Source organism: Mesocricetus auratus, unplaced genomic scaffold, assembly GCF_017639785.1.
Source record: "Mesocricetus auratus isolate SY011 unplaced genomic scaffold, BCM_Maur_2.0 Super-Scaffold_100691, whole genome shotgun sequence".
NCBI lineage: Eukaryota > Metazoa > Chordata > Mammalia > Rodentia > Cricetidae > Mesocricetus > Mesocricetus auratus.
This window is the reverse complement of record NW_024429267.1, coordinates 9,632,818-9,660,615: the sequence shown is the minus strand read 5'-3', so window position 1 is coordinate 9,660,615 and position 27,798 is coordinate 9,632,818. Positions and strand designations below refer to the sequence as shown.

Sequence of the window (27,798 nt, the reverse complement as noted above, 5' to 3'; positions counted from 1 at the left end):
TCCAGTGGTGAAACTCGGCATTGTCACCATATTTTCTATTATGTCTGGACCAATGACAATAGTACTACACCCAATAGTATTAAGCTACTGTCAAGATCAAAGCAAATACCCCAGCCAAAGAGCCTAGGAACAGTAGCAATAGTGTTTTAAGTTGTAGTTTGTGTTTATTTTTCAACAATATTAAGCTATTGCCAATGAATCATGAAACACCAACAGGTGGCGGAGAGTGGAGAAACCCCTAGCAGAAAGAGTAAGCCTGGAACTGTGTGGGTCACGAGACCCCATGCCTGCCTCCATCTAGTACTCAAGTGGCTCATTTGTGAGCTCTTGGGGTATTCTCATCTTTGAGGCTGGTGGTTGAACAGGTCCCATTGGCTGTGTCATGTCTACTAAGCTGGACAAGTTGCTTGTAAAACACAGGTCAGCCTAATCCTAATATATCAGGTACCCAGGGAAGGGTCTCTAGTATCAAAGGGTGCTGGTAAAGTGTTCCCACTGGGGAAGGAGTTACTGGGAGTAAATGTCAGGGACATATGAGAAAAAAAAAATCAAGCACACCCCAAGGTGTGTCTGCCTTGAGCACTGAGTCAGCCTATCTGACACTCATTTGCTCTCTGATCTTCGCTACTCTGCTGGATCTTGGGTGGAGTAGAGGACAAAAGCAGAGGGGGGATACAGGCTGCCCTCCCCATGCCTTCATGACGGCAGGGTTCAGCCAATGGAAGACCAGGAGGCAGAAGGAAGCGAGAAACCTGAGCACCCTTCCTTTCTTTCTCTGCCTTACCACCACTCCTTCCTCACAATCTCCTGGGCATTGGTGTCCACCATCCAGGTCTTATGTAGTGTCGGATTCCATCAGGACTACCCCACATCTTTTGGTCTCTTCTGTCTGAGGTTGTCTTCCTGCTGCTCCCAATCTCAGGGTTGCCTCCTTTTCTTTGTGCCTTTCTCATTTGTGCACTAAATTTCCTCCAATTCTGTAGAGTATTTCCTTGCCCCAGTAAATCCTTAATGGCATTTCTTTCAGAACAGCAGGCAAGTAAAAACACAGGATATCTGGATCTCACAGTGGTCTGGCCACAGAGGATGGTAGAGGTAGCCTATGTTCATCTAGTCAAATAATGCTGGGCACCAACTATGCACATTCTACTAGACTGAGAATTTACTGGGAATAAAATGAGTAACCTCTGGCTTCTAGCTGAGAAGATAAATGATGACAGTGAATTGTTACACTTAAGATTTCTTTGTGAGAAGTCTGAAGCTAGGTAGGGCTATATGAGACCCTGTCTCAAATGCTTGCGCGCGCGCACACACACACACACACACACAATGATTAACTTAAAGCATTATGACTCTTTTTCAACTATCTTCTAAGCCTGAAGCTCAGCTTAACTCCTATTTTGATAACAGGATGTGTAGTGCTTCGTGAATTTGTCTTATTCTTGCTCAGGGCCGTTTCTGTATTACTCTAATTTTAGTATGTGAGCTGTTGAAGTGAGCACAAGTTGATAGACTTGTGTGTGTGTGTGTGTGTGTGTGTGTGTGTGTGTGTTTTGTATAAGCCAGAGGTTGACACTGGGTGTCTTCCTCAATCTCTACCTTGTTTCATGGTCTTCCCACCTCCTGCTCCTTAGACTGTTGTTTGAGGAACAATGGGCCTTTAAAAAGAACCTCTCCAGTTTAAAGTCATCTATCAGAGGCAAGACAAATTAATAAGCTTCAGATTGCAGGTTTTCTGGATCGCTAGTAGTGTTTCTACCCAGCCAGCTACATAGGAATATTTATGTAGAAAATGAAAGAGCAGTTTTAATAGGCCTGATGATTCAAGACATAAAATACATTCATTCTAGAGGCTATTTGGTAGATAGAGCAGCACATAAATATAGCTAAACACCTAAATTGTTGAGCCAACTGAAGAGATTTAACATCAAATTCTACTCACACAGATGTGCACAGCTCCCCTTTAAACCAACAGTCTTTGTATTTAAACCAAGGATGCTATACTTAAGTTTTGTGTCCATTTCTGGTTTGGAGTAACTTTCTGCCACAATAGCAGACAATTAGTTTGGTCACCACTTATTTCTAAGTCTTCTCTGGTGTATTTTACTAAAGCCACAATGCTTCAGAGATCCTGTTGCTGTTTAAAAGGGAAACTGAGGAGGTGAGATGGCTAACTAGGAGAGCACTTGCTGTGCTTGCATGAGGACTGAGTTTCAACTCAGCACCCACAGAAAAAGCTGGGTATTGGCATGTGCCTGTAGCCCAGCACTGTGAGGAGTAGAGACAGGCAAATGGCTGGGCTCCCTGGCTGACAACCTCACTACAGGTTCAGTGAGAGGCTCTGTCTCAGAAGAATGGGGCAAACAGTAGTGGATCAGGACACTGAAGTCTTGTCTCTGGTCTTCATGCACACACCAGAGACAGACAGACAGACAGACAGACAGAGAGAGAGAGAGAGAGAGAGAGAGAGAGAGAGAGAGAGAGAGAGAGAGAGACCCAGATTGTCTTATTCCTGATTAAGGGATTCAAATACTTTTTTGCTTCATTTGGTTTTGTTCTTGAGACAGGGTCTCATTAATTAAGTCTGACTGGCCCAGAACTCCTTACATAGACCAGGTGGCCGGGAACTCACAGAGATCCACTTGCTTTTGCCTCAAGAGCACTGACATAAAAGGCATATACCTCCACACCCACACAGAACTCCAAATTTTAGTGACATAATTCCATCCTTTCTGGAAATGCTGGAACAGTCAAATTTCTTCTATGCAATAAAACCTATGGGTTTAATCATCACAGGAACCCCATAGGATTTCTTTTGTAGACATGTCCACAAAGTACAATTCCTAAGGAAATGAAACAAAGTCTTTGGTGTGGCAAATTTGGCTAGAAGGCAATTTTTAATAGGAATGGTTAAGACCAACTATATTCATCTCAGGGAAGACTGTGAGCAAAGCAATACTGAGTAATCTTTTTACAAATGTCCTGCTGGCTACCAGCTGATCATGCTTAAGTACTTCTTTTCAAGTAATTTTGGGAGAAAGATATGAGGGGCATTATTTCATCTCCTAAAGGAAGAGTCTACAAATGTTCAGCATCCTGCATGTGATGAGACAGCGTCACACAGCACCTATGATCAACTTGGAAAGGTAATATTTCTAGAGCTGCCGTATTAGCAAATGAAAAGATTAATGCCATCTAAAGCTAACAGAGAAAACAAACTCAATGAGCAGAATGCATCGAAGGCAATGCATCTTGTTGGAAACAGATCCCTCTCTATATCCCGAGGTGTAGGTCTCAGCCTTTCTCCGGACGACCTTGAAGGAAATTCCTTTCATTTTAATTGTACCATCTTGACATCCACCTTATGAACATTGAAGCTCAAAATGGAGTGTTTGGAGCTAGAGAAATGGCTCTATGGTTAAAAGCATTGGCTGCTCTTCCAAAGGACCTGGATCTGACTCCAAGCACCCAATGAACAGCTTACAGCCATCTGTAACTCAAATTCCAGGATGTCTGACACCCTCTTCTGACCTCTTCAGGCACCAGACATACACACGAGTACATAGGTTTACATTCAGGCAAAATGCAATAATATAATGTATGAAACATAAAAATTTAGATTGCTTCTCAAAATGAATCCCTAAGGAACTGGGGAACTGGAAATCCATTTTAGTTTTTAATGCATAATAAAGGGCAGATGAGGCTGCAACCATCGTGATGTGGGACTTGCCTTTTGTTGTTAGTTATACAAACAAGAGGAAAACACTCTGCACTATGGCCCTATGTGACATATAAGCCTGAAATGCAGCTTTCTATAGCCTAAATATGACACAAAAAAAGAAAATTAAAAGCTATGACTATTTTTCAAGTGTGATATCTTAGGTGGATAGTCTCATTTTGACAAGCAAAGTGGAAACACAAAATAGGCTGTTTATTGTTTCATTTTTAAGTGTGTGTGTGTGTGTGTGTGTGTGTGTGTGTGTGCTCCTAACCCATTCTGGCTCAGTACATTCATGTGTCACAGTATACATGTGGAAGCCAGGGAACAACGGACAGATTTGGCTTTCTCCTTCTACTATGTATGTCCCAGGGATTGGACTCAGGTTGTCAGCTTGGAAGCAAGCTCCTTTAGTCACTGAGCCATAGTTGCTGAGCCATCTCATCAGACCCCACAGCGAGCATTTTAAAGGTCTCAAGCATAGGGACAACCAGAAAATTTTTTTCCAGAAGAAAGAATGAAGTTGTGAGGGATTATACAGGTGTAACGTGTCTAACTTCCCTTTCCTGTAGCTGCCTTACAAGTTCGCAATTCCATGGCCAAACGGGACTGAATGTGCCAATATTCATTGTCAGGATATTTCTTAAACACAGCAGGACAGAAACTTTACCCAGTAATGACATATCCAAATATGTATCTCTCTAAAGACAGAGACATGACAACAGGACATAGCAGCTAGCCTAAGAAAGCCTATTTCTATTTAAGGACAATGATGTGCATGAAGAAAAAGTTTCTCTCCCTGGCAACAGAGAATGAAAGTAATTATTTTTGAATAAGTACTTTTAAGTAGAACGAAATATTTGAGTACATTTAACTTAATATGTTTCTAATTCCACAAACCCTCACCTCTCCAATTAGTTTTCAAAAGCTCTACAAAACATTGAAACTCAATTTATTACAACAGATTGCACTAATTCAAAGAAGGAAAATCACAAATATTTACCACCTGCTTGGGGAGAAATAAGAGACTAGAATGTAATTTCTAAGAGGTACAGAATGTTCTCAGCCAAAGTGGGAGGTGTTCATTCTAACACCATCCACATGTAAGTATTTCTTATTCTCGGTATTGTGGCTTTAATCCTTATAGAGGAGCTGCCCATACTTTACAAGATGGCTCGGTGAATAAAAACACTTGCTGAGCAAGCATGAGAACCTGAGTTCAGATCTCCATCACTCACATTAAAACGTCAGGTAGATGTCACAGCCTGTCTGTAACTTCTGTTCTAGAAGCAGACAGGAGATCTTCTGGGGCAAACTGATGGGCTATGCTATCCTAGATTGTGAAGTTCTGGCTTCAGGAAGATACCCTGCCTCGGTTCATAAAGTGGAGAGCAGTGGAGTGATGCCAATAAGATCATTTCCAGGATTCCAGAAATAGAGAGTGGCTGGCAGAAGAGGCTGCTGGATCATCTGGGACTGGAGTTACAAACAGCTGTGAGGTTCCATGTGGGTGCTGGGAATTGAACCTGGATCCTTTGAAATATCAACCAGTGCTCTTAATGCCTGAGCCATATCTACAGCCCAAAAAAATGTGTAGGCTCTTTTGTTTGTTTGTTTGTTTGCTTGCTTAAAGAATATGGTTTACTCTGTAAAAGGTGGCACCTTTGAGAGGAAGGAAACAGCATTCCTGTTGCTCCAAGTTGAGAACTGAGTTATTCATTGGTCTTAAACTTGAAGAGGCCTGTGCTGCATCAAATTAGAGAAATGAAGATTTGAGGATTAACTACCCAGAAAGGAATTATTTTACCCAGGAAGACTCTTGCAGAATAAATTACATTCACAGATAGACTTCAGCTTTTGTCCATTGCAATGGCTGGCTGTAATGTCAATTTACTATAAATTAAACTTGCCCCAGTGGGGAGCCACAAAGGAGGAATTGCCCAGACTTCTTTAACTGATGTGGGAAGACCCACCCCAAATGTTGGCAACACCTTCAGGTAGCAGCAGGGACACAAAGGGACATAGCCTTCCTTCCTGGCACTGAGTTAGTCTATGCTGTTGCTATTGGTTCCTTCACTGGTATTAAAACCAGAGTTTCCAAGCTTCTATCACTGTCTGAGGACCAGTGCTTGCCAGGAACTGCCAGATTAACAATGCCCAGGCACTCAGCCTTCTGAGCAATTACTAAACTTTTAGCCTCTCAGGTGTGATTCAACTGTTATTTTGACGTCAGTTGAATCATTAAGTTGTGTGTGTGTGTGTGTGTGTGTGTGTGTGTGTGTGTGTGTGTGTGTGTGTGTGTGTGTATTCTATCAGTTCTGTTCTTCTTTGGAACCCTGAATAATAAATCGATGAGAAATTACCTGCTGTAGGAATTGCCTTCCCACTACAAGCCACCAGAAATCTATGTGAAACACATTTTAAAACTATTCCAGGCAGAGGAGGATTGTGGTCCCTGAGCAATGCGATCAAATGAGCCACGTCTTACAATTGTTCTAGCTAACTGCCTAGAGGTCAATTAGAGGCAAGAAGAAAGAATCACAACCAAGTCCAGTGGCATCGTTGAGCTGAGATCAGACAAGAGTTTAGGAAAAATAAGGCATCCAGAATTTACAGCTAAGTAAATGGAGATCTGCAAAAGCTGTCCAAGAGGTAGGATATACCTGCTAGTGAGGTCAGAGGAAGATCTAGTGGGAATTGGATAAACAGAACAAGTTCTGGAGTGCATGTGAAGTTAGGAAGTTTCCTTTCTGCGACTGGAAGAGAAACTCGTGATGCACAGGGCATCAGGCTGTGTTTTTTGTTTTTTGTTTTTTGTTTTTTTTGGAAGAGTCACATCTTCAAAGTGATGCTAACAATAGTGCCATGAACTAGCCATAAAAATTCCAATAACTTAACTTCATGTCAGGATAAAGCACAACAGTGAACCTAGATAAACCCTTCCTTCCTTCCTTAAGTTGCTTCTGTCAGATATTTTGTTGTCATGACAGCAATTAGTTATTAAAGCATGCAAAGAAAGAAAGATATGGCCTGTAATGGGAAGAAAAAAATCACACAATAGAACTGATCTAGAAAATGAAAGATTATTAATTAACATATGAGACCAAAAAACCCAAATGAAACCTCTAGACATGGAAAATATACTAGATAGGATTAACAGTAAATCAATAACTGCAGAATAATAAATAATAAAATAAACAAATAATTCTGTAGAAGAAATGATCAGGAAAGTAAAGATGTAACAGAATGAAAAATATGAGAAATCTGTGGGCAACATGTGTCAGCCTAAAACATAAGTAACTGAATTTGCAGAAGAAAGGGGGAAGTAGAAAAATTAATAATGGTCCTTTTTTCTAATTTTATGAAAAATGTGGTCCACAGAGTCAAGGAGTTCAGTGACCCTTAACCAGACAATATAAACAAAGCTCAGCACACAACAAACACACTACTCAGAGCAGAGATAAAGAGAAATTTTAGGTGCTGGTGATAGGACTCATCAGGAAAAGGCACTTGCCTCCAAGCCCAGTGATCCAAGTTCAATCCCCAAAATCCACATGGGGAAAAGAGAGAACTGACTTAGTTGTCTTTCAACATCCACACATGAACCATAGTATGTGTACACACAGATAGATAGATAGATAGATAGATAGATAGATAGATAGAAAGATGATACATACATGCATACATACATACATACATAGATGCGTAGATATATGCATAGATACATAAATGAAAGAAAGGGAGGGGGAGAAATTTATATATGCAAAAAAAAGAAAAATCTTATAAACAGTCAAAAGAAAAATATGCATTGTGTAGAAAGGAACAAAAATAAGAATTGTGGGGACTTCTCATGAGAAACTATGCAGCCCAGAAGACAACAGAGCACAAAAATGCTGAGAGAGACAGAAAAAGGCCATCTAGAATTCTATACTAAGGGAAAAGGTCATTCAGACTTCAAGCAAACAGAAACATTTTCTCAGACAAACAGAAGTTGAGAAATTCCATGGTTGGATGATCTATACTAAATGTGTTAAAGGTATCTCAAAGGCATTTTTCCAGGAGGAAGAACATGACTCCTGGTAGAGATTTGTATCCACACAAAGGAATAAAGAGCAGTACTGACTGTACAACTGGTGTAAATGAAGGTGTAAATCTTTTGAAATAATTGGCTAATTTTAGCAAAGATCATGGCAAAGCCTTGAGGAGTTCAGGATGTATAGAGAGTTAAAATGTTTAACAATACTTCAAAGACAGGAGGGGCAATGAAAGCACACACAAGGAACTCAGTGTCATTTGAAAGTTGGTGGCAATAAGCTAGTCATGTTTTGTAAATCCTAGAGCTGCAAAAGGATAAAAGATGGGGGAAAAGAAAGAAAACCAGGATAACTAATGGGGGGTAGTAGAGATAAAATGGGATAAAATCCCAACGGCTTTGTGCATGCCAGATAAGCACTTTGCCAACTGAGCTCATCCTTAGCCTTAAAAAAAAACACTTAAATATAGGGTCACTGTGGTGGTACATCTTTAATTCTATCACTCAGGGGGCAGAAGTAGGCAACTCTCTGAAGTTCTAGGCTAGCCTGGTCTATTTAGTGGGGTCCAAGCCACCTAGGGATGTACAGTGAGAACCTGTCTCAAATTATTTTTTAAAAATTAATAGACCTTAATTTACTTTAAAATAATAATAATTTCATTGAATGTTAGTTTAAATAATGTCTTAATGAAAGACAAACATGTTTTCCACAACAAAACATTGAGAATACCTCCATTTTACACCCCCGCAGATGGTCCAACAGAGGAGAATGGATTCCCATATCTGTTTTTGTATTAAATTATATTATTAAACTTCTGAAACACTCAACCAAACATGAGTAAAGGATGAGTAGGTAAAAGGCTAACAATATTAAGAAGAAAGATATTATGGGGACAGTTCTTACCTCAGAAAACACTGAGGTCCTAGAACTGCACTTTCAGAAGAATCCATGGCTGGAAGCCATTTTTATTCATAGAGTCCACCCTCTGTGGGGTATTGTACTCGTCATCCCTCTGTATTCATGGTGAGGCCTGGATCCCTAGATCCCCAAGGACATCAGAATCTGCAGATGCTCAAGTTTAAAATAAAATAAAATCCTAGCATGGCGGTGCACACCTTTAATGGTAGCAGTGGGGAAGCAGAATCAGGAGGATCTCTGTGGGTTTGCAGCCAGCCTGATCTCAAAGATAGCCAGAACTATAGAGAGAGAGCCTGCCTATAAATAAATAAATAAATAAATAAATAAATAAATAAATAAATAAATAGAAGTGAGGTTGGGCTGGAGAGATGGCTCAGTGGTTAAGTACATACAACTCTGGTAGATGATCTGGGTTAGTTTCCCAGTACCCATGTTAGGCAGCTCTCAACTGTCTATAACCCCAGCTCCAAGGGGTCTGATGCCCTCCTCTGGAGTCACCCATATGCATGAGGGCATATACACAGAGAGATATGCATGAACACACATAATGTTAAAAATAATTAATTTTCTAAAAAGAAAAATGGAAACGTGCTTGCATGTAGCTTATGCATACCCTCCTGAATGCTTTGCTGTCCCAGCTCCCTTATGATGCTCAGTGGAACGTAAACAAGATGTGAATAGTCCCTATACTGCGTTGTTTATACAATCCCTTTCTGTATGTTTCCCATCCAGAGCTTATGAATTTGTTAGTGTGGAACCCAACAAGTCTTTAAGATCTCAAAGCTTGTATTGGAGAGACAATTCAACTGTTCATGGTACTTGCTGCTCTTACAGAGGACTTGATTCCATTCCTAGCACCTACACAGTGTCTCCCAACCGTCTGCAACTCTACTTCTGGGAATCTGACACCCTCTTCTGGCTTCTGAGTGTATTGCACACATATGAGGTTCGTATGTGCATACAGGCAAAACACTTACACACATAAAATAAAAAGCAAATATATCTTTTCTTTTTTATATCGAAGTGTAACAACATGAAAAACTCCAGTCTAAGGAACTGGTAGCTATTCTTGTTTTTTTTTTTCTTTTGCCAATTGAGATTTCAAATCCCCAAATGACTTCATTGGAGCACATGTTTACTCCTTATTGGAGGGGCTGAGTTGGTCTTCAGAAATGCTTATATAAGAGAAAAATTGTGGGGGCAGAATGGAGGGAGGACCAGCAAGCTGCCCAAGTCCTGAGGTTTCCGAAAACATTTATCCTATGCATTCCAGGCTTTATGTTCCCTGAAAGAAACCCTCTGCCATGATGACCACCTCAGAAGGCAGTTCCTTGTCGTAGGATCTAGAGCCCCAGCACATCTGGCTTTTCATGAATGAAAGACTAACTTCATCTGCCAACTTCCCTGTGAAAGTTACCGTAGAAGTTACAAAGGAGAAAAGGGACATTAGCATGTTGCCTTCAGAATTTAGCTCAAACAAGCTGAAGGCAAAAGAAAAGTGTCGGGTTGTAGAAAAGTCTAGGTCTTACATATTAAAAAGTAAGTTTCTTATTTTTTGGTTGTGAACCTAGCCTTTAACAGATGAGCCATCTCTGGTGCTAGGGAAATTCCCAGGAATCCACAAGGATGACTGCAGCTAAGATTCCTAGAAATAGTGGAGAGGCTGCCTGAACTGCTTCCCCTATAATCAGATTGGTTAATACTCCAACTGTCATCATAGAGCCTCTAACCAGTCATTGATGGAATCAGACGCAGAGATCCACAACCAAGCATCAGGCCTAGCTCCAGGAATCCAGTTGAAGAGAGGGAGGAGGGAATATATGAGCAAGGGAGGTCAAGATCATGATGGAGAAATCTACAGAGACAGCTGAACCAAGCTCATAGAAACTCATGAACTCTACACTGACAGCTGCAGAGCCTCCATGGGACTGAGCTAGGCCTTCTGCATGTGGGGGACAGTTGTGTAGCTTGGTCTATCTGAGGGGCCCCTGACAGTAGGACCAGTATCTATTCCTGGTGCATGAGCTAGCTTGTTGGGGCCGGTTCCCTATGGTGGGATGCTCAGCCTTAATGCGGGGGAGAGGGGCTTGATTCTCCCTCAACTTAATGGGCCAGGCTTTGCTGACTCCCCATGGGAGCCTTTATCCTTTGGGAGGAGTGGATGGGTGGGCAGGGAGGGGAAGCAAGGGAGGCAGGAGGAGGGGTGGGATGGAGAATGGTGATTGGAATATAAAATGAAATTAAAATAAATAGGGGGAGAGATGGCTCAATGGTTAAGAGCATGACTGCTCTTCCAGAGGACCCAGGTTCAACTCCAAGCACGGACAAGGCAGTTCACAACTGTCTGTAAGTCCTGTTTCAGGGGGGATCTGATGCCTGCATGTACAGACATACCTGCAGGCAAAACACCAATGTATATAAAATTAAAATAAATAAATTATTTAAAAAAGAAATTAAAATAATAAAAAAGTATGAAATAAAAAACAAGTTTCATCTCTTTCCCTCCCCCCCCACTTCCCCTATCTCCCTCTCCTTCCTCTTGCCCTCTCTTTCCCTCTACCCCTCTTTCTCTCCTTCTTCCTCTGGTTTTCTTTGTTTCAGATGATCCTAGAAACAGTCGTAGACAGCAGGAAGTCCCCGTGCCTATCTTGGGGGTCCTCAACTGATGTCCTCACTTGCCTCTCTTTCCCTCTTCTAATGCCCATGTTTCTCAGGAAACCAACTTGTCTTCAGAGAGATGGAGGGAAGGAAGGGGGAGAGAAGGTTTTTTTTCTAACAGCTTAAATAAGTCTTGCATATTACTCCTGCCTTGGGTTTCTGTATGTATGCATGTGATAGCACAGTCTGTCAAAATCTAAATGAAGTGTTGGTGACCCAAATGTCTGTCTTTCCTTCCTTCCTTCTTTCCTTCCTTCCTTCCTTTGTTTTTGCTTTTCTCTTTGTCTTTTTATTTGTTTTGCTTTTGTTTTTTGTTTGTTTGTTTGTTTGATCTCTTGTATATGTAGACCAGGCTGGCCTAGAACTCACAGAAATCTGCCTACCTCTGGTTCTGAGTGATGGGATTAAACTTCAAACCTTAGAACTTCACTGGGCTTTGTATTAAATACAAAGAATGCCTACTTTTCATAAACTGCTCTATATTTATTTATCTAGTGACAGTGGATGCCAAGGCAGAGAATGAGCACATTTTGGCATTTAATTTAACTGGCAAAATCTACTAGGAAGGAATTAGCCTGGCCAACCTCCATTCTAGCAGAATAGAGGCAGGGAAAGACACACACACACACACACACACACACACACACACACACACCCTTGAAAGAAAGGCAAATACATCTTTTTCTAGGCTGGAGAGATGACTCAGTGTATAAAAGCACTTGCTGCCCAAATCTGGCCACCTGAGTTCTAGCCCTGGTATCCCTAGTCTGTATGGTAGAGAAGAGCTGACTCCCCCTGAAAAGCGACCTCTGACCTGCACACTTGTACAGCAGTGCGTGTCCTCATCGTGTTCCTCACTCACATGGTAATGACTGTTAAAATAAAAAAAAAAACTAAGGATACATTTCCTGCTTTATAAAATGGAGCCCATCATAAGCTATTTACAAGTTATTTACTAGAGTGTAGGCTCTGCAATTTATTAGAGTCCCAGGAGACAGAAACGTCTTCCTGCAAATGAAAGCACCCCAGCGGCATTGTCTGGCTTGTTTTGAAAATCATTCCACACTAAATGAGTTACCTCTTAAGAAACAAATAATGGGGCGGGGGAAGAGTAATGCCTTAATAAGAGAGATGCAAAACTCAGATAACTGGGAGAAAAATGTTTCTAATTCAGCCCTATAAAATTGTTGTTTTTTTTTTTTTTTTAAGAAACAGGCCATCTGGAGAGCTGGCCTCCCTGCCATGCACACCACTGCCAGCTGTTGCTTCAAGGGTCTGGCAAATCTACCCTTGAGCAGGGTGCCCACTTCTTTCATTCCTGGAGACATCCAGCTTTTTCCCCCCTTAACATGGATGGTGACTTTATAAAGAGTGCTGCTGTTTTATTTACTCTCCATTAATCACGCTCCACTGTAAACAAAGTGTCTGTTTTAGTTGTGTTGACAATTAACCGCTTGTCAACATCTCCCTCAAGTGCCTTCTGCATCTGGCTAGGAAGGAAGCCTCTCCATCAAGATGAATGTGTGTTTCAGCAACCGCAGGGGCTCATCCTTCTCTTTGGTGCCTCAGCAGCCAGGATTGCCTTGTGAGGACTCTTTCCCAAGCACCTTGGTGAGGATGTATCATCAGAGGAAAAAAGCTTTCTCAAGATGTCTTTCTCTTCCTCTGTTCGTACTGGAATTAAAACATTCCGACTTGAGACCTTCCCAGAAGGGAGTTGAGGAAATGAGGTAGAGGGAGGAACGTCTAAAAAAAACTAGTTTATGTAAACTACCAAGTACATGGAGACAACTCAGGAGGTTACTGAAAAATCTGCTTCTTTTAATAGTGCCCCCATCCCACGAGATTCCCAAGAGAACCAAATTCCATGACAATTGGTGATCACCGGAAAGTTTTATTCATTACTTGCACTAGGTTTCAACATGATGTGACTTTCCTCATTTCCAAAGGCCCCTTTCCCCTGAGATAACTTTACTTCATTTAAAATGAGGGATGCCAAGTTCATGAATATTTTCTCAACAAGATAATTGTCTTGGAGGCAAAACAAATGTTACATTTAGTGGTTTGTTGTGGGAGACTTTTCTAGGATGTTCCTTGAAGCCTTCTTGGGGCCCATAGGAAATCATATTGAGCATTCATGCTCTAACAATTCTGTACATTGAAGCCTAAGAAAGGAAGAGATCACACATGGCATATGGACAGGGGGACTGAGAGAACCTATAAACCCAAAAGGAATAATAATAGGTTTCTAAGGTGTCTCCTTCCCTGGATTTAATTTACACTCATCCCCAAACTGGAGACCCAGATCATTTGGCATCCCTCCCTGGAGGGTGGATTCCTGGGTGATGGGGACCCTGAGATTCAGTGGGGGGAGGGGTCAGGAATCCCTTGGCAGGAGGCCAAATGAAGCCACAGTGACCCAAGACCAATGTCAAACCAGAAAACACTGATGTCCTTCAGGAGGGGACCGGAAGGACCAGACTGGGCCATGAATAAACAGAGAAGAAGGTAGATTGGTAGGGCCGTCTTCATTGCTCCTCTTTCTGACAAAATCTGATCAATCTAACAGCATGTAATTGCTTTTAATGAGGTATAGGAGGGATTTTGGCTCCAGGTCAGCAGCCTGAGTAGGAGACTGCTTCAGGTGCTAATCTGGCTCCCACAGCCTGCCACTTTGTCTCAGCCAGTGCACAAGCCACACAGCCTGGCTTTGGCACACTCAGGAGCAAAAAAGGTCTGAGAACCGGACCATGGACCAACTAGTGCCCGGTTTCACCTGGTAATTTATGCACAATTAATTGAGATATCTTTTATATTTGATGTGTTGCAAAATTAATGCCTAATTTATGTAATTAGTCAATTAACTCTAATTCCAGCATATGTTCCCAATGCCCAGAAGGTGTTCTGTTTCCCAGGTACTTATTTTTGTGTCACGAAATGCAGCTAATTAATTTTACATGCATATTAATTTGAGATCTCTTTAGCGGTTCCCTTTGTGCAAGTAATTGTAATATTTGTGTTTCTAACCTTTGGGGGTAGAGTGAGGGAGGTGCAGGTGGTGTGGGGAGCACCTGGAGGATCGGATGGTGCCTGAAGGTGGGCCCTCGGACATGGGGCAGGGCTCTAGTGGAGGACTCCAGCAGCTGCAGAGAGCAGAGGTTGAGATTGCCAGACCCTTAGGGGGCGTAACTGTCCCCGATTGCAAGCAGTGATGCGTTTTGTGCTGTCCTAGGTGAAATCAATGGGTCTTAGCTTGGGGCACGGAGGTGTGCTGACAACTGCTTCCCGGACATTTTGGGGGGACATCTAGTCAAATCACGCCTCCCCTAGTCAACCCCTGAGGAAGAGGCGTATTTATTTACTAATTTATTTATTTTAATACTTAAGGACAACACAAACTTCCTGGTCATTCCGGGGAGACCCAGAATGAATGAACTTTTTTTTTTTTTAAATACCGCACATCTTAACACACCTCTGGTGTCCAGAGCCGGCGAACCTGAACTCTCCAAAGCTGCTGGATGGAAAGAGAAGCAGCGAGCAGCAAGTCTGGGCAAGTTGCCCTGGGCCCTTCCAGGAAGTGGAGTCCAGGCCGGGCTCAAGTTTACTTTCCAAGTTATTGGGTGTCGCATTAAAACTTTTATCCTTTTTGGCCAAATTAATGAGCAATTTAATTAATAAAATCAGAGAGCAGTGTAAGTGCGGCGATAATGAAGTTAAATGAGCGCACAGTAAAATATTCACTAATCCAGCGCATTGCCGAATACCCCTTAATTCTGCTTAACACTAAAAGGGTTTTGAGCACCATAATGAGATTCCTCTGTCTGCTAATTAATTGACACGCTCCTGAATATTCATACGAGCTAGCACCAATACGTTCCTAATTGCACCGTGGAACAGATCTCAGAGGAAAGTAAACCGCCAAAGACTTAATTAAAATAATGTATTCTAGATCCAGGACAAGACAAGACATTTGCCTTGGGGCGCGCTAAGGAAGTGGCACCTGGATTGTGGAGGGGAGAGATATCAAAAGCTCAAGCCTGGCCTGACATAGGTGGTTTGGGACGCTGAGGGAGGGTCTGCAGCCATCAGAAAGCAAGAGCTGGGTGCGGGGTCCGAACCCTGCGGCGGAGGAGGCGTGTCTCCTAGGTGTGTCCCTGCTCCTGCTGCCCTTTGTTGCCCACGAGAGGACTAGCCAAATGGGGTGACTTAGAATCCCAGTTCCCAGTTCCCCCAGTGCCCTCTGCCTTTTCCCTATCTTTCCCAGGCTGGTCCCAGATGCTCTCTGGAGGCATGCGGGGAAACAGCGATTCGGAAATTGCAGGAGAAACTTTACATTCCAGGGGTTGTCGACGCATCAGCGACCCTAATTCTCTCAACCCAGGTTGCGATCTGAGTGGGGTCGCTGGCTCTTCTCTTTGGGGGGAAGGCGACAGTTAGGGGAAGATGTCTGGACGGTAGGGATGACATTGTCCTCGGTCTCTCTCCCGGGTTCCACTTCGCAAGGAAGCGCTCTGGCCACCACTAACCGCGAAGCTACAAGGTATTGGGCACACTCTTTTTCTTGCTTGAATCCAGCAAGCTTTCACATTCCTGCGGATCGTGCTTCGTCGCCGGGTAAGAGAGACAACTAGACTGCGGACCCGCTTCTAGGCTCCAACTCACAGCCACTTTTCTAACCTGCGAAGTGAAATGAAATGCGTTCTTGAAAAGATGGGCCTTCCCCACCCCTTCTTTTTGGAAAAAAAATTCACCACAGGTTTAAAACTAAAGAGTTTGTTTGAGAGCATACAAATGCGTATTTATTATACATATGTAGGCATTAACAATGTAAATTACACCGCCAGCAGTTGCTGGTTGTTTATTCATTAGATCTTTAGAAAATCTACATTGCCTCCAGATAGCGCGATGATAATGTGAAATACACAAGCAGTTTACATAGCCGGCTTCTCCACGGAGCTCCGCTCACTGCCACTCGGAGTCATCAACAGGTCGCGCGCGAGCGGACTTAATCAAAGGAAAACATAAGTTTGCTAATCATGGCCAGAGACGTAGGGCGCTGGAAAGATCCTTTTGCTGAACAGTATCGTACAGGATGGACAACGCCTGGTTGGCCTGCTTTACCTCTTTTGTGTGTATCTATCCTTTTCTTTGCAATTAAAAAAAAATCGGTACATAGAGCATAGGGGACGGAAAGGAGATGGATAAACTACCAAGCTCTGGCTATTCGGAAGTATGTGTGAAAGACGATGAACCCAAAATGCTTCAGGGGTGAAGTGAGAAGCGGGTGAAGAATAGACAGCCTACCTAAGCAAACGGACGCCCTCAGCTCCACCAATCAAATCGCGGTGGCCGCCATAAACTAATGAATGTTGCTCCAAAGAAAAGCACCTCTTTGGGATTATAGAACACTCCGTGGTTCTAGATTTATATAGAGGATGGAGAGGCTACTGGCTGAGGAAAAATGACAGCCGCAGTACTAAAATGTATTTTCAAAATTCTTTCCCAGATGAAAAATGTTAAATGAAAATAACTAAATGCAAAGGCCTGTGTCGGAGGCATTTTGCTTACTTGAGTGGCAGGAACAGACGCCAGCCAAAATCGAAGGGCCGAGTTCTCCTGTTAGGAACTGGAGGGTTGATGCCTTATCGGTCACTGCTCACCTACCTGCTGCGGCCTACCGCTTAGCTGCTGGGGGGTGCTAGTGTTGAGGTGAGGGGGTCAGCGCGGGAGGTTTGGACTTTTGTTTCCTGCACCCACCCCACTTCCTTCTTTCTCCCTTTTGCAGTTAGGCCTGCTGGGTACCTTAGAGAATGCCCCCAGGGCTCCTTCCGGGGAATGGACAACAGTTTGGTACGGGAGTAGAAGTTGGCTTCTTGAGGGAGAAAAAGAAAGGGGAAGGTAGAAAGGGAAAATGAAAAAGAAAAAAGCGGGAAGGACGCAGAGGACGGGCACACTCCGGGTTCCTTGATCCCCAACTCTGACCCATCACTGAGCCTCAGAGCATTGGAGCATCCACAGGAGGTGCAGGGCAGTGGGGTCCCACAGGGTGCCGCGCCCGGACTTTTTGCTCCTGTTTTGAAGCCGGGGTGAGCAGCCCGAGTCCCAGGTGAGCCTCAACTGAGCGGAAGGGCTCCGGCTGCCCCCGGTGTTGCCAGCCTCCAAAGGCCAGGCTGGCCCCTCCAAACCCCGCCCCCAGCCATTCTTAGCTGGGGGAGGCCAGGAGGATCAGCAGCTTTCTTTTCTCCCTTTTCTTTTTCAACCCTCTTTGTGGGTGGCAGCTCAGTGGGGGATACGTGCACACAAAAAACAGAGAGAGGGAGAGGGCGAGAGAGAGAGAGAGAGAGAGAGAGAGAGAGAGAGAGAGAGAGAGAGAGAGAGAGAGAGAGAGAGAATGAATAAATTAATAGTTTTAACCTTCCCAATAACACGGAGAGTTACTCCATCTGAAAGCTGTAGGGGTTTTCAGAGAAACCCGTTTCTGCTATTAAGAAAATCCATACTGCACACGGCCACCCAGCCTAAGCCCCCCCCCCGTCTGAATAAACAAAACAAAGCAGGGGTTTCAGGCTGGCGACCCACAGGTTGCCAGTTTCCAAAACAAATTAAAGAAGGTGGGCATGGTGCATTGCAATAAAAATACAATATCATGGGTACAAAATATTTCTCATTTCAAAAGTCTGTGCTTCCCCTGAGTCCGTTTTCAAACTTTAATAGCATTGCAGCTAACACTCACTCCCATAATACAGTCAAAAAAAGTTGAAGGGAATTTATCTGTTTGTTAACAGCTGGCAAAATTTCTGAAAGTTAAAGAAAAAAATCTAAGCAAACAAATAATTCCTAACAAAGAAATTGATTTGAAAAGAGGGTGATTTTTCTTCCCTACCCTCACAAAAAAAAAAAAAAAGAGTTCGCTCCACCCCGCTATTAAACAAAGCACAATACCTTTTTCTGGGTGGTACTGCGCAGAAGTTGATTCAGTTTTGACAATGTTGTTTAGCTATCATTTGCTATTTTGAATGAATGGAAGCAATCCCGGCTTTTACAACATTTGTTTCCTATTATGGAGAGGTGCAGCAGTTGAGGGCACACATGTGAAAGCCGCTGTTTGATTCTCTTTTTCATCCCCCTGACCCTGCTTTTGTCCCTCCTCACCCTGGGAATGTCACGCCTCGATACTTCACTTTGAGCTGCTGGAGAAAGTGGCTTTGTTACTCCCTTTTAGACATACACGAAATTGTTCTCTTTCCCCCCCGCTGTAAAAGATACTTCACATCGGGACTCGGTTCACAAGTGCAATGCAATTTGGTTTAGCCCAACCTTTGTTCTGCTTGTACAAATGAGCGAACAGTGCGCACATTATACAGTTGATCTACTGCTGTCTTAACCCCAGAGTTAGGGGCTGGGAGAAAAAGCAAGTTAATCCCTTCAATACCAAGGTAGCTTTAGCAATATTCCCTCCAATAAAAATAATAGCTTGGAGTTCCGCCTTCAATTTCACACAGCGCGAAGAAAAACTTAAGGGGGGTGGAGTTTAGCCACCAAACACAGACGAAATTCTTCCAGGCGTATTTGGCAAATGCTTTTTAGACACACGCTGTCAGGCTTGGTGAAGCTCAGACAAAATCTAAGCACTTGTTTGTGCAAAGGAGAGATTTGATTTGGAAACTTAGGATTTTAAGTCCTGAGGTCTCCAAGCGAAGGGAAGCAAACACCAAATGGTATTTAGTAAACTGATTCCAAAGAAAGGGTATTGTACCGCGCAGGGGAAAGAGCTGTTTTCACTGGCATTGAAATTGCCTGCTTCCTGTGAAGGGCCGTTGTCAGTTTTTAAAACTGGGAGTGTGGTGATGGAGCAGGAGTACCGTCCAGCTTTAGTCTACTCTTTGTTTCATGCTTGGAGCTGAAAGGAAGTCTAGGCCTATGGTACCCTCCACCTTCCAACAGCTACTGGGGATAACTGGGTAAAATGTCCAGGGGGGGTGGTTGCTCAACTCATTTTCCGTCCTGACCCAAACAGCGAGAATGCTACAGCCAGAAGCCTCGTTTTCCTGGTTAGCACTAAGGGGCAGGATAGACACCCAGAAGTCATACAGCAGAGTTGGGGGGGGGGCGACTGGTGATTCTAATCTTACTAGGAACTAATAAGATTGAATTGGCAGATGGGAGAAGCGTGATTTTTGGCAGTAAGAATACTTATCAAAAGTTTGATTTCAACCTCCCTGTTCTGAATTATGGTTCTACACCCACGTGGCAGTCACTAACCCATAAAATGGTTCCCAAATTCCCTAGCAGACAACCCTCCCCGCCCCCCCCCTCGTTACTGGGCAAAAGTGTGGTCCTTTGGTAGCAGGGCCCCGAGGCCGGTGGCAGAGATGGTAGGTTGGCATTTGGCACCAGAGTGACAGAGTTGGCACAAGAACGAAGTGTGTGTGTCTCCTTTCCAGCCTTCTTTCGTGGGGCAGTTTTATTTCCAGCCAAGCTAGGGTCGAATAGCTAGGGAAGGACAGGCTCAAAATCCTGAGGAAGTCGATAGGGTGGGTGCTTCTTGGGTCACACGCCCAGCTAGGTGCCACTCTCTGTGGCCCCAGAACCTGCAAGAGTTCTCAAGAGCCGACAGCGGCTAAGCCGCTCCCTCCTCCCTCCGCTCCCCCCCCCCACCCCCCGTGTTCCTGCAGTCTAGAAAAGCGAGGCAAAGTCCCATCCGGGTGCGATGAGGTGTGTGTGTGTGTGTGTGTGTGTGTGTGTATGTGTGTGTGTTGGGGGGGGTCACAGAGGCCCACCTGCGACACTGAGGAGGGCATTAAAAAAACTGTCCACTGACAAGCTGAAGAAGTTTGTTTAGTACTGAATACCCTAGGAACAAAATCCTTTTGAAAGGAGAGCTAAGTCGTTTCACGCCACCGAAGTGCAGATTTGGTCAAGAATGACTGATGGGACAAAGGCACGGTGCGTTAGCGCGGGTTTCTCAGAGCTCAGCAACAGCAGCAAATACCGGAGGCGACCAGGAATGGCGGGGCGGGCCACAGGAGACCGCAAGACCCTCAAACCTCAGCAGCCACTGCACCCCAGTCCTCCGTCCGTCCTCTCGGCGGCCCCACTTAACTCTCAGTCCAGGTCACTGATGCTCAGGTATCGCGCGGGACAGAAGCGAGGGACTGAGTAGCACCGGAGAGCAAAGCGATAAGTAGAAAGACATTCCGAGGGCGAAGCAGCCTCATCACTGCAGGCTGCGCACAGTTCACTTTCCGAGTAGGGGCAGTGGGTATTGTTTTTAGTGCCTGGGAAAACTTCAGAAGCTGCTAGGTACTTTCCTTCCACCTCCCATTCGGTTTGGTAAATACTAACAAATTGGGGCGCGGTTATTTTCTGGAGTGTGTTTGGTGTGTTGGCGGGAGGGGATGGATAGGGGAGGGTCCTCCACTCCAGGAGCCCTCTCCTCCTCCACAACCCAGACACACACACACACACACACACACACACACACACACACACACACACCTGCTTAACAACACAAGGAATCAAAAATCAATATTGTTTTTGTCACCCCTCTGTCTGCTTTTTACTCCCTCAGCAACTCGGGTGCCACTGAAGCGAATTGTGGATTTATGGAGGGAAATTAGCATAAATTATTGCAAATCTGCAGCCGTGTGTGGTCCAGCTTGTGGGAAAAGAGGCTCTAGCAAACTTTCAGTGGAGAAAGGTGGTGGGCGGTGGCCTTGGCTAGGCGATGAACAATCCTTGCTAGAGGGGATTTCCATTTGGTTGACACATGGGGTATAATTGACTTGTGTGTATTTTATACAGTTTTTTCAACAACCCTTTAAGCCCCCGGGTCGGATGTTGCCCCCTCCCACCTCCACCGAGCTTCTGTTGGCTTTGGTTTTGTACAATAGACTCTGACGCACTTTTTCAAGATTTCTGGAAAGCACTCCTTCTCTTTATAGCACCAGCCTCGAAATGCTATAAACAGCTTGCAACCGCTCCCTCCCTCCCTGGGGCTTTGAAGACCTCTGACAGCAACGGAGGTTGAACTTGTAGCAATGCCCACGAGTTAAATGTGCCTCTGACAACTCCTTCCAAACTTAGGCGATTAAGTTCTGTTTACTTGACTAACCCTGAACATGGGCAATGAGCCTCCGCTCCTTTCTCGACTATAGCCAGACTTTGAAAAGTCCTCAAAGACCAGTTCCTAGTAGTATTATTGCATGAACTCGGTGGTGTCAATTTTCCCCAGGAAGATGAATACAGATTTATTCCAAGTAAGTTTTTTTTTCGTGAAACTTTCCACTTTTAGAAATAATCTTCCATTTGCTCTGAGCAGTGATTTCGACAGTCACACAATGACCCCTTTTGCTGGACAACAAAATGCCAATTGTTAAAATAAGAAAACAGTGTTCCGTTCCCTTTCCTCGCAGTTAACATGAACCTTTACGGTGTAGGAAAGCATCTTCCTGGTTGTCACTGGAGGGAAAGCGACTGTCTTTTACATCTCGAGTGCAACCACTATGAACACCTATCTTTGTATTTCAGTATGAACCCACGCACGTGTTTGCTTTAAAAAAGGATCTTTAAAGTACTCCGGGGCTGCCACGCTGGTACCTTTCCACCCCGGAGCAGTCCTGCTTCCTTTAAAGCAACACTTGGTTTAGTGCCTCCAGAGCCAGCGGTATCTGGAGCAAACAAGACTTGGGTGAGCCCTCTACCCCTTTTCAAACTTCCCTCGGGTTCTCCACCCTTTCACGCTCCCAGCTCCTCCCACCTCAGGCCTTACAGTCTAACCCGGGCACGCGCAGAAACACCCCCAAACCTCAGTCCTTTAGTGGCGGTAGCGCGCGCGGCTCAGGCCAGCAGGACTGCCCCCGGCCCAACTGAGCCTAGGGTACAACTGATTTAATCTTTGGAGAAAAGAAATCCACATATCTGCCCTGCTCTAGCCTTGCCCCCAGAGAGAGGTCAGCGCCCCTACCCCCACCTCCGTGCTCCCACCTCCTCCTCCTGGTTATTTTTTTCCGAATTAAGAAGGTGACTTGAGTCTTTCCTTCAAGCACTCTGTTAATATTGAAAAACGTGCGCTTGCATCTAAAGCGCGGCAGCCCAGGCGCCAGAGCCATTTCAATATTAATGAAATTGTTTAATCTCCTAAATTCGTCGTGTTTAAGTTACGTTTTGGTGAGTTATTGACCAGCTTCGAAACTGTGGTTAATGAAGTTATATGAGTGGGTGGGAGGGTGGGTGCGCGCGCGCGCGTGCTCGCAAGCTGAAAGGTCTTCTTAAAAATACCTTCCACAGACTGATGCTCTACTGTCAAAGTGTAACAAACTTCACACCAGAACTCTCAGTCTCCTCCTGGAGATTGAGAAGAAAAGGAAGAGGAGGGGGGAGAAGAAAAGGAAAAGGAGAGAGGCTACCGGACTTTAAAGATGGTTCTGTGTAGGCTGTAAGTATTGAATATTTAACATGATGGCATGGGGTTCTTTTTAAAATCACAAAGGCCAAGGAAAGCGCTGAAAAACGTGGCAGCCCATGGCTGGTACTCATAGCATGTGTGCCGACGGGCTGACTCACTGTTTATATCACAGCAGTTTGATGATGATGACGACGAAGATGATGGTAATGATAATAATGATTCAGTTAATCCTCACAAGACAAATCCGAACTCAAAGGAGCCCGATACCCTCACCAGGTCCACTGTCCCCACCCCCACCCAGAAATACTAGCTGTTCCTTCGCAGGTCTCAGCAGGCACTGTTTGTCTTTTCAGGGCATTCTAAACGCTAAAGAAACTATTCCCACGTAAAAGGAGGGAAGGAGGGACAATAAAATGCTGACCCGCTAACTTCCGGGAACCGCAAGGCTGGCCAAACACCTGGAAAAAGGAAGGGACCCAGAGGCCATACCGATCTTAGACTCAGGCCCTCCCCAGGTCTGCATGCCGCCTGCCTCAACGTCCCCTGTGCCTCCTTGTGCACATCAAATTGCTTAAAAGACTGATAAAGCAAAAGCCTAGAACCTTCGTCCATTCTTTCCTTTTCCTTAAAAAAACAAACAAACAAACAAAAACTTATGCCTTGGCCTGGAGATATGCCTAGGCTCACAACCAAAAATATAAACAACTTACCTACAAACAAAACAGACTCTTCTAGCCAGCTGTCCGAATATTAATGTCTATGTGTGTCTATTAACCTTATCACCTTTATAGAGCAACATACTCCAGTGTGCAGCTTTGAAGCTTCCAGGAGGCCAAATCAAACTTCGACCTGCTTCTTCCAGGACTGCCCGATGGTGTTGGGCGGGTGGGTGGGAGGCTATGTTTCCATTCTAAAACCCATCCAACCAAACCCGGGCAGTGCCAAGTAAAGGAAAGGGTCGCCCTTCAAGAGAAAGCCTGTGCTAGAAGTTAGCTAACAATACAAACCCGATACAATGTGGAGGAAACAGAACACCCCAGCCGAACAATTTCCAAGTCAAACACGGTCCGCGCGGCAGCTAGCTAAGAGCGTGAAAGGTTGCCTGGCTCCCGGCCCAGCGCGCGGGTTCGCTCATACCTTCCCAACGCGCACACCGGCGGGCGCTGCCCGCTCCCCGCGGGCGGCAGAGGCTCTTCCCGATCGCCCCGTCTTCTGCTGGAAGTGATTCCTATTGGCCAAGGTGTCCATGTAAATAGGTGTGAAAGAAACCAGCGCTGGCCAGGCTCTCTCCCCTCTCCCTCAGTCCCCTCCCTCTGCAGCCCCCGCTGCCCCCCTCCTCTTCCTCCTCCCAAGGCGATTGTCATACGATAGCTAAGAAGTGGCACATTAATGAAGCGCCGCTACAGGGGTCTTTTCTGCTCCTGTCACCGCTTAAAACTATCAGATGGTTCGAGGGTGGACATGGAGGCAGCCACCTAGCTCAGCGGAGCTGCGTACGACACAAGCAGCGTCCTCTGGGTCCCCGAGGCAGCGGCAGCTGCACGGTCGCTCCAGCACTCGGCAGCCGAGCTCGGTCTCCCTGGCCGAACGCGTCACCCAAGAGCGCCGCGGAGCTCTCCGGGGCTGAGCCCAAGCCAGGCTAGCAACGAGTCTCACCGGTCCCTGACGCTGAGCTCCAATAGCGCGCGAGGAGGAACTCCGCCACCAGCTGCACCATCCCGGATGCGGACCGGCAACTTGGAACAACTTTAAGGTGAGCATCTACCTATTTGTTCCTTCCGCTGAATTCAGGTACTACTACTTTCCCCGCAACCCTCGTCCCCCCACCCCCCGCGGTCGTCCCCTCTAGCTGGGACCATCTAGTTTGGTGTGCAAAGTTGCTGGCACTCCTCACCCCAGATACCTATGACTCGGCCTGAGTGACCTAGCGGGTATCTCTGTACCCATGCTGCCCTCCTCCATCACCTCTCCCTTCTCAGATCCGACCTGTCCTCCCGGCCACGCTGACTCTGAGCAAGTGGGCAACCGAGAAGATGCCTCGGCCGGGCCGCAACACGTACAGCGACCAGAAGCCGCCCTACTCCTACATTTCGCTGACCGCCATGGCCATCCAGAGCTCTCCGGAGAAGATGCTGCCTCTCAGCGAGATCTACAAGTTCATCATGGACCGCTTCCCCTACTACCGGGAGAACACGCAGCGCTGGCAGAACAGCCTGCGCCACAACCTCTCCTTCAATGACTGCTTCATCAAGATCCCTCGGAGGCCGGATCAACCGGGGAAGGGCAGCTTCTGGGCGCTGCATCCCAGCTGCGGGGACATGTTCGAGAATGGCAGCTTCCTGCGGCGCCGCAAGCGCTTCAAGGTACTCAAGTCTGACCACCTGGCGCCCAGCAAGCCAGCGGACGCCGCGCAGTACCTCCAGCAGCAGGCTAAGCTGCGGCTCAGCGCGCTGGCCGCCTCCGGCACGCATCTGCCGCAGATGCCGGCCGCTGCCTACAACCTGGGCGGTGTGGCGCAGCCCTCCGGCTTCAAGCATCCCTTCGCCATCGAGAACATCATCGCGAGGGAGTACAAGATGCCTGGGGGACTGGCCTTCTCTGCCATGCAGCCAGTTCCCGCTGCCTACCCGCTCCCCAACCAGTTGACTACCATGGGCAGCTCTCTGGGCACAGGTTGGCCTCATGTGTACGGTTCAGCGGGTATGATCGACTCGGCCACCCCCATCTCCATGGCGAGTGGCGACTACAGCGCCTATGGAGTGCCGCTGAAGCCTCTGTGTCACGCCGCGGGCCAGACGCTGCCCGCCATCCCGGTACCCATCAAGCCTACGCCGGCCGCAGTGCCTGCACTGCCAGCGCTGCCCGCGCCCATCCCCACTCTGCTCTCGAACTCGCCGCCTTCGCTTAGCCCCACTTCCTCGCAGACAGCCACCAGCCAAAGCAGCCCTGCCACCCCTAGCGAGACACTCACCAGCCCGGCCTCCGCCTTGCACTCGGTGGCAGTGCACTGACCCACAGAACTAGGGCTCTTTCCTGGTCACCTCTACACCACCCCTCTCACCACTTTCCCGGCTCCGGACCCAGCCCTCTTAGACCTAGAAGCGCCATCCTGACTTGCCCATTCTACCTTCTTCCTTCAATCCTCTCTCCTGGGAGAGCTTTTGATTTCGGACCCAGAGACAAACCACAAACTTGCCAGAAGGCACGTAAAAGTTGTCTTAGCCCCTCCAGGGCACCAGAGAACACAGGACCTATAACCCAAGCCAAGCTGTTCTTCCAAGAGTCCCAGAAATGCACTCCCATCCAATAGGTAGGGCACCGTGATTCCCTCCTGCTCGGAGAAAACACAAACAAAAAGAAAAAAAAAAAAACCCCGCATCTTCTGAGTTTGGATCGGCAGGGCTCTGGGCTCTGGGCTTTGCGCAATTACAAGACCAGAGACACTGCCCCGGAGTGAAGCCCGCCAAGGCTGCAGCCGCACAGCGAGGGCCAGATCTTCCCAGGTCTTGAAAATCTGTGACCACGGACCCACTAATCTCCTTACAGGCTCGCCTCCGCCCATCAGGCCGGGATGGGCGGAACGCTCCTTCCCTAGGCAACGGCCCAGCCTCCCAGGCTCCTAAAGGAAGATAATTTTTCTTTCCTTCTGGGTTTTGTTTCCGGATCTCTTAGCTGGGAGTGAGGAGAGAGGCTGCTACACTTAGGAGGACGATTGTCCTTCACAAATGCAAAACACAGCTAGAAGTCACCGTTATTGTTTACAAAGCGCGTGGTTTAAAAAAAATATGTAAACAGTGAACTTGAGTATCTGCCTGGCTAGGCGGGCAAGGGGCCAGAGTCCTCTTTACAATTACCTGTTGTAATGTGAATGTTTACTCTTCTGGCCAGCTTTGGGGGGAAGGACGTATGGGGGGGAAATGGGGAAGTTAATTGGGATGTTAACTTTCTTACTATTTAGAGACCTTTTTAGCTATTTATTTTGATGAAGAAAGAAAGGAAAAGAAAAGAGAAAAGAAACGTGAACTAAGTCCAACTAAGAAAGTACCTAGGGCAAGTGGGGAAGCTTGTAGATGAACCGACTGGGAACCTGAAGGGGGATGTCAGCAGAGATGTCCCCTGGACAGATCTTTCTGTTAGAAGAACTTTTCTGTGAAGCTAAAGGGCTGCAAAGAGTTGTAAATAGGAATGATTTACACTGTGTAAAATGCACTTTGGTTTGGTATGTTCCGTTTAGCGTCTTAGGTAATTGACTGAAAAACAAAAACAAACAAACAAAAAGAACAACCCCAAAGTTGTTCCGGTGTGACCTGCTTAATTAAAAAAAAAAAAAAAGAATCTGTAGTGTTGTCCAAGCTGTGAAAAAATTTCCCCCTTTATTTTTCTTCCTCCCCGCACAGAATTCGCATGGCATTTTAAATATTGATGTCCTTGTTCCCAGCATGCCCATTTTAAGACAGAGTTTTAAAAAGGTGTCTACATTAAATTATGACCTAGTCTAAATGATATTTTCTCATTAAAATATGTAAATTCAAAGTTAAGTTTTGTGTGTCTTTGAAGGCTTGCTACAAGGGGCAAATCATGGTAGCAGCAGACTCTGCAAACACATCGTCGTCTGGGGGTTTGCCATTTTTAAACCACATTGTGGAAACAGAGAAGCCTCATGTACACTTGCAGGTGTTGGGGGAATTATTCTAGAGGATCATGGAAGACATTTGTGCACAAGGGGAGAGTGGGGCCAAGTATTTCAGATGCAAGCCCCAGGCACAGGTGCCGTGCTGGAGGGAACACACTAGACTACTCTGCTCTTTCTGTGTGCGGACAGCAGTACTGTGTTTATCTGTTGTAAACGTGCCTTCCAGGACATCTCACTACATGTATAGAGGGCTGGTGCAGTCACAAAGTTCTCCCAGGCTGGGCTCCTTAACTTGGTTCTTCTGACCCAGAGGAATCATTTCTTTACTCCTTCAAATCACTGGGGTTGTTGACATTTCCTCTCTTTTAGAAATCACCTGAAGGTTCACTGTCCAGGTCAAGAAACCTGGATCAGGTAGATTTCTTCCAGC

General features: G+C 45.7%; 1 protein-coding gene across 1 annotated transcript; it reads left to right on the top strand.

Annotated features, from left to right (window-relative positions):
* The first annotated feature begins 23,878 nt into the window (after positions 1-23,878).
* On the top strand, positions 23,879-27,268 carry Foxb1 (forkhead box B1). Its single transcript, XM_021230420.2, has 2 exons — positions 23,879-24,488; positions 24,715-27,268. Exon 2 carries the CDS (start codon positions 24,769-24,771, stop codon positions 25,744-25,746), a length of 978 nt encoding a protein of 325 aa, XP_021086079.1. The 5' UTR covers positions 23,879-24,488; positions 24,715-24,768; the 3' UTR covers positions 25,747-27,268.
* The last annotated feature ends 530 nt before the right edge of the window (positions 27,269-27,798 follow it).

Coding starts and splice junctions, on each gene's coding strand:
- Foxb1 (XM_021230420.2), top strand. CDS start 24,769: ATGCCTCGGCCGGGCCGCAACACGTACAGCGACCAGAAGCCGCCCTAC.